At 50.7% G+C, this 6868-nt stretch overlaps 1 protein-coding gene across 1 annotated transcript; it reads right to left on the bottom strand.

Moving 5' to 3' along the window:
* Positions 1-3469: 3469 nt before the first annotated feature.
* On the bottom strand, positions 3470-6783 carry LOC118476106 (exocyst complex component EXO84A). The gene is made up of 2 exons (XM_035964223.1): positions 6339-6783; positions 3470-6234 (listed from the first exon to the last, which is right to left on the bottom strand). The coding sequence occupies exon 2, from the start codon at positions 6039-6041 to the stop codon at positions 3498-3500; it is 2544 nt and encodes an 847-aa protein (XP_035820116.1). The 5' UTR covers positions 6042-6234; positions 6339-6783; the 3' UTR covers positions 3470-3497.
* Between the last annotated feature and the right edge of the window lie 85 nt (positions 6784-6868).

Raw genomic sequence — 6868 nt, 5'->3', positions numbered from 1 at the left:
CCAATATTTGTTTTGCAATGTAATGTTTGTATGAGTTCGTATAACTAAATTATTAATATAATATTTGTTTTGCAATGCAATGTAATGTTTATAGGATGAGTCTGAAGATGGGGTAGAGACAGAGGAGGGGAGACAGGTGGGAGATGTTGATGATGAGGTAGAGATAGAGGAGGGGAGACAGGTGGGAGATGTTAATGAGGTAGAGACAGAGGAGGCGGAGACAAGGTGGGGATGCCATGATACTGGTGGTTTTGGACATGATAGCCATAGTGGATGGCGTGAATGGCCTGAGGATGCAAGTGGATGGCTAAGAGATGGAGGGCCAGGAGTTGGGGGAGCTAGTGGGTCAAGGGAAGGAGAAGCTGGTGGTTTTGGAAGTGGGGAGTTGGAGGGTCTTCACGGGTTCGGAAGCTGCAGAGAACTAGTTGGGTCCCCCTCCTAAAGAACCAGTTGATAGGGTTGAGATAATATCAACTAGAGATGGGTAAGAGTATCCTTGCTTCGTTCTTATGTCTTACACTATTACATAATTACATTTTGTATTTGACAATTGTTCTTGTGCTGTTAGGGCTTGGGTGGATAGTAGTTTCACTGGCACAGGTCGTCGAAGGAAAGTAAAGAAAGTGTTGGGCAACATATGTCATATGAAATGGCCTGGATTGGTGATAGAGGATGGTAAGGAAGTCCCTGTCACAAGATGGGATCAATATGCCCTTGCAATAAATGCGCAACATGGGAATGCACAAGCTGCAGTTCGGCACGACTTCTAGATATGTTAAATTTTTTTGTTAAGTTGTAATCTCGATAGGAATGCGGCAAGTTGTAATTTTTGTTAAGCTATCACATTATTGATTTTGACTATGCTTCTTTTTTAGAAACATTACAAGTTGCCTGAAGGAGATACTCATACGGAACACGCACACTCTGTGTTCCATAGGAATGCAGCAAGTGTTGTTGGGGATATGATGTACTATGCTCGAATCCAGGTGATTAGTCAAGCCATGTTTGGTAGTGAAGGGTGACGTCCAGAGAGTAAGAACGAGGCGACACAGTATGGACTCGATATGACTGAGCAACAATATCTTGAGGTAATTGATGTTTTTGATTGTGTTGAAAAAATTTCCATTGCTTCTAGATATTACAATTACTTATAAATGAATTGTGTTCATGTAGCATTCGATTCCATGGATAGCTACCAATGATGCTGCTTGGCATGTGTTATGTCGTTACTGGGCTTCAGCTGAATTCAAGGCAAAATCTGTGCGACACAGTTCCAATCGTGGAACCGAGTCGTATCACATGTATAGAGGTGATGATCACTTTCGTTTGGCAAAACGAATGGTAAGTATAATTTAAGCCATTTTCATTGATTGTAGTTGACTTGCTGTAATTTCTGGTTATAGTGTTTGTCAAATGTACATACAAGAAGCTAGCACTGGTGCAGTGCCCAGTGATGTTCAAATATACCTTAGGGGGCACAGAGGACCAGATCATGCAAATCCAGATGTGTTGTGCAGCCAAAAGGCAACAGATCGTGTGGTGAGTGTTTGGAAATGTTTGGTAGGTTCTGTTTATATGGATTTTTGTATGTAAGATTGCATTGTTCTTTTGTATGAGGCTGCATATGGCGAGGCGATGTCTAGTCAGCACGGACCAGACTATGACTGGAGGACCTCACCTATTGATCCTCAGGCTGTGTATGCAAGTGGTGGAAAAGCTCATGGAAGGTGAGGACTCTACATATCTTATATTGTTTCATTGGTTGAGTGCAATATATGTATTCTTAATCTATCGTGATGTTACTTGTTTTGTAGGTACACAATGTTTGCTAACGTCATCGACTCGAGCCAGGTGAGGGTTCAGCGTGGAGGTTCATCGAGGTCTGCTGCTCGTAGCTCCCGTCGCTCCACTCAAGATCCAACAGAAGTGGAGCAACTGTGAGAAGAACTTAGGCGACATCAGGATTACTTGAAGCAACAAGCTGCGCAACATGAATATTATGCTATACAGATTCAGCAACAGCAAACACTCATACAAGTAAGTTCAAAAGATAATAGCTTTCACTTTAAGATATGTATTGATTTAAAACGCTGATGTGAATGAGTTCGACAAATTTGTAGCAACTAGCACAGGCCCAAGGGATACACGTCCCGGTGCCCCCCCACCACCTCCCGTTCATTATCCTTGGTCTTCACCTCCACCTATACCTACATCTCCATCTACCGAACATCAGGTATGCATATTCATCATCATTTACTTGTTGTTAGTTATATTATGATGTAACTCAGCAGATGTCATTTGTACATGTATATTAGACTCCTCCAGCTACCTTGCTAACGCATGAATAAGACGACGGGTTAGACTTTGTCAAAACCCTCTTCAATAGTGGAGGTATCGACCATCACTCTTCACTGTAACCCGATGGTGATCGGCGACCGTGAGCTTCCATGTTATTGCGTTCTGATACTTGAGACTTTTATTATGACTATGTATGAGATATTGTCTCTTATTAGTACTGGATGATGAGATGTGTCTTATTATGACTATGGATGATACTTTTGTGATGTAATCGATGAGACTATGGATGAGACTTTTGTGATGTAATTGATGAGACTATGGATTTAAATATTGTTATGTGATTGTGTGTGAGATGTTTTATGCGAAAATATTTGTTATGTTGTGTGTGCTATATAGCTGTTGATATATTTGTTATGTTGTCAAATGTGGTGTAAAATATAAACAGCATTTGTAATGCTGATCAAATTAACTTCCTAGAGGTTTATTAAGTCGTAGGAAGTTAGCTGGCTAACTTTCTAGGGGCTACAGTGAGCCGTAGAAAGTTAGCTCGTAGGAAGTTAGCCAGCTGACGGCACTGACGGCGTGAAGCTACTAACTTCCGAGACTCTACTAACTTCCGAGAGGCTTATTAAACCGTAGGAAGTTAGCTAACTTCCTAGAGCCCTTTAGGAAGTTAAGCTAACTTCTGAAAATAAATTTCGAGAGCCAAACTTTCGACGGAATGGTTTAACTTCCGAGAGTTTCGCTAACTTGCTAGAGTTTAGGCCTAACTTCTTAGGGTTTAGGCTCTAGGAAGTTTACTATTTTGGTGTAGAGTGTAGAATGATGTCTTATACGATGTTTGAGAAAAAATCTATTACCAACACTATTCGTATTCGATTAGTTCTGTATTCGACACATGATTATCTATATTTGCATCTTAAAACATTCGTATCTATATTCGTATTCGAATCTGAATAAAAATATAAAAAATATAGTTTCAATAATATCCGTTCGTATGTCTTATACGATGTTTGAGAAAAAATCTATTACCAACACTATTCGTATTCGATTAGTTCTGTATTCGACACATGATTATCTATATTTGCATCTTAAAACATTCGTATCTATATTCGTATTCGAATCTGAATAAAAATATAAAAAAATATAGTTTCAATAATATCCGTTCGTATTGATACTATTACACCCACCCCTATCAGTTATACATGCCATCTGGGTTTGCTGGGTTTGCTGCTTCTGCTCACTGCCTCCCTCTTCTTTCTGCTCCCGGTAGGAGCATCCTTCCCTGCCGCCATCACAGGAGGAGTTGACTGACGCCGCGTGCTGCTCCTCCCACCACCGCCTCCTTCGCCATCAATGTCTTCCCAGCTACTGCTGCTCTGCTCTTCAACCTGCTGCTGTATGGCACCATGGCACATCCCTTCTCCATCCCGTGTCTCGTCATCAGCCTGCACACTGTCGTCACCTCCGCCCTCAGCCTGGTCAAGCTCGGGATGATGATGGCCTGATCGAATGTTCGCCATCTCCTCTCCATTGCCCAATGCTGAGTGCCCGGGCTTCGGACTCTCTGACGACAAAGCTGCACGAGCAGGCATTCTTACGCCATCCTCTTCGCCCTCATCCTCGTCCTCGTCCTCCATGCTTACGAACTCGTCGCTGGACTTGTTGGCAGCCCCACTCTCATCCTCATGATCCTCATTCTCACCTTCGGGTGCTTCCTCTTGGCCTGCTTCTTCGTCATTGCTGCTCCTCCTTGCCATCTCATCGCGTTCCTCCCCAGCGTCGTTCCCGGCCGCTACGTCTCCACCTTCCGTCGCTAGCAGCACCTGCACAGCGTGCTTTGCAGCATCTGCAGCCCAGCCGCCGCAGCGCTCCTCGCGGACGGCATCGTCCTGTTCGCCACCCGCCACCTTCTCCTGTGCTTTGGTAATCAAGTCCATCGCGCTGCTCCTGATGCTCTCGGAGGAGAAACCACCGAGCTGCGCGAGCTCCAGCAGGAAATGGACGTCGAGCTGGGCCTGGGCGTCGCCATGGACGGCCCACGATTCCAGGTTGGTGGAGAGCCAGCAGACCATCGCCTCCATCAGCTCCTGCAGCAGCTTCTTCGTCGTCCCGTCATCGCCGCTCATGATGGCGCCATACACCTCGACCAGACGCCTCACCCGGAGGAACACCACTTGGAAGGCCATGGAAGGCATAGTCACGCCCTGTGGCGGCGGCGGCGTGCCGCTTCCGAAGCGGCCCTGCGCTGACGACGCCATGGTGTCTCGTACGAACTGCTGGCAGAAGCAGCTCCACACCTGCCCGGCCGCTTCTTTGACCAGCGAGACGAGGCTGTCCACCTCTCTCTGTGCTGACGCCGGAAACCCCGACGTGGATGATGCTGGTGTCCTGAAGACGCCGGACGCGATGGCCGGAAACAGGGACACCAGCGTGGTGCAGTTGATCAGCACGGCGAGCTGCCACGTGTACTGCGCGTCGCCGCTGGCTTCGTCTTGCAGAGCAGCTGCTGCTTCCTTTCTGGGGATGAGCTCCACGATGGAGTGCATGTACTCCCTGAACAGCTCCGCCACGAGCTGCAGGCCTACTGAATCGTTCGTCCCGATCCCAAGCTTGTGCAACGGCCACGCTACGTCTTCCACAACCTCCTGTATGAGGGTGACAAATTTCCTTCCGTTGGTTGTCAGCAGGCAGTACTCAGCTAGCGCTGCTCCAGCACCCTGCATCATTAGTCCAGGTGGCACGAGGAACCTGCCCAGCACCCAGGCGTCGGAATCCACCAGCAGCCGGACCACCTCCTTGAGATGCCTGCCATACATGGTCACGGCGTCCCGGACGCAGGGCACGACAAGGCCAACCACGTCTCGCTCGGAGTCCACGATGTCGACGGCCCTCAGCAGGGGAGTGTAGGAGACCGCGCACTCCGCGGCGTCCAGCGCCAGAGCCAAGCTGTGGCCGGCAGCGGCAGCGGGCGACGACACGGACCTCACGTACTCGGAGAAGGCGGCGCTCAGGTCCTCCATCTCCTCCCTCGCCCACCGGACGAGCCGGGCGGTGTAGGGCGACGGGTGCCCGTGCAGCGCCACGAAGCCCCTCGACGTGCGCACGATGGAGGAGAAGACCACGCGCGCGAGGTCCTTGATGTAGTTACTGCTGCCGGCGCCGCTGCTCTGCAGCTGCAGGTGACCTCCTTGCGACGCGCGCAGGCGCAGCTCCTCCACGCCGCGGACGACGCTCCCGCGGTGCAGGCCGAGGAGCAGCTGGTTCGCCTGCTCCGCGTCGCCGAGCCTGCACAGGCCGGACAGCGCCCTGAGGAGCTCGGGCCGCGGCGTCCGCGGGTTGCCCGCCACGGAAGCCAGGCGGCCGGCGACCCTCGCCTTCCTGGCGTCCAGCGCCCGCGCGACCGTTTCGGCTTCGTCGGCTGCCCCTGCTTGCTGCTGCATCGTCCGCAGCGCTTGGGCGGCCTGCAGCTCCAGCAGCTGGATGGCCTCGTCCGTCCGGTGCTCGGACAGAAGCGCGTCCAGCTCCAGGTCCTCGTCGCGCTCGCCCTGACGGTCCGGGAGGAGGACCCCTTCCGCGTCGGCCTCGTCATCCTCGGAGCCGGAGCGAGGTAGCACCATCGACGCTGATGAAGACGAGTACAGGCAGTTGGCGCTGAGTTGCTGCACCAGCCGCCTGTGCGCCATGACCTGACGTTTCAGGTGGTGGACGTCCTTGTCCAGATCACCGGCTTCTTGGAACATCCTGAGCCGCCGTCGATCAAGACAATCGATGGATAAGCAGACCAGGGTGCCCGTATGTATGTACGGCTCACGAATCTATTTATTTGTTTATGTACCTGATGAAGGAGAGGTAGCTGAGATAAACATTGGCGCTGAAGTCTTGCTCCGAGGCCTTCTTGATCTCGAGGAGCTCAGAGCACAGGTGCTGTATGCCCTGGAGCATGCCAATTGCCAAGGAACTGAATCGATTCAAGGATCGGACACCGGAGTAGAACAGACAGCAAGTCAGCAACCATTAGCACGGAGAACAGAGCTTACCTTTGCAGTCATGGAGTGGAGTCCCAGGTGATGCATCTGGCGGTCCTCCTCCTCTTCTCCCTTTTCTTCTTCTTCCTCCTCCTCCTCCTCCTCCTGCTCCTCGTCCGTGGCGGTGTCAGTGCCAGGCGGTGTCCCGCTGCCGTCGTCATGGACGTCATCGTCGTCGTAGTCGTTGGCGGCTCCGGTGCCGCCGCGGCGATGCCTCAGAGAGGCCATGACGGATGCCGGCCTTTCTTTACCTAGCTTGGTGGACGCTGCAGTACACGAACGAGCGAGGACGAATTGCGTTCCGCCGCACGGCAGCATGCACGTATGAGCTTGTCGATGAGATCGATGGACCATAGATGTATGTCTGTCTAATGACAGCTTTGCGTTCCTGGCCTGCTGGATCTCGTTCTTGCGCGTTGCGCGAGGCGAGCATCCCTATGAAGGAAGGAAGACGACGACTATGACAGGGACTAACGCCGCCGGCAGCCGCCCATCGTATATCATCAGTATATATATATATATTAGTATATCTCGCCATCGCC

The sequence above is a fragment of the Zea mays genome, chromosome 1 (assembly GCF_902167145.1).
Source record: "Zea mays cultivar B73 chromosome 1, Zm-B73-REFERENCE-NAM-5.0, whole genome shotgun sequence".
Lineage (NCBI taxonomy): Eukaryota > Viridiplantae > Streptophyta > Magnoliopsida > Poales > Poaceae > Zea > Zea mays.
This window is presented reverse-complemented; position numbering and strand designations above follow the sequence as displayed.

What these genes read in the sequence shown, in the direction of transcription:
- LOC118476106 (XM_035964223.1), bottom strand. Translation starts at nt 6,041, where the DNA reads ATGTTCCAAGAAGCCGGTGATCTGGACAAGGACGTCCACCACCTGAAA.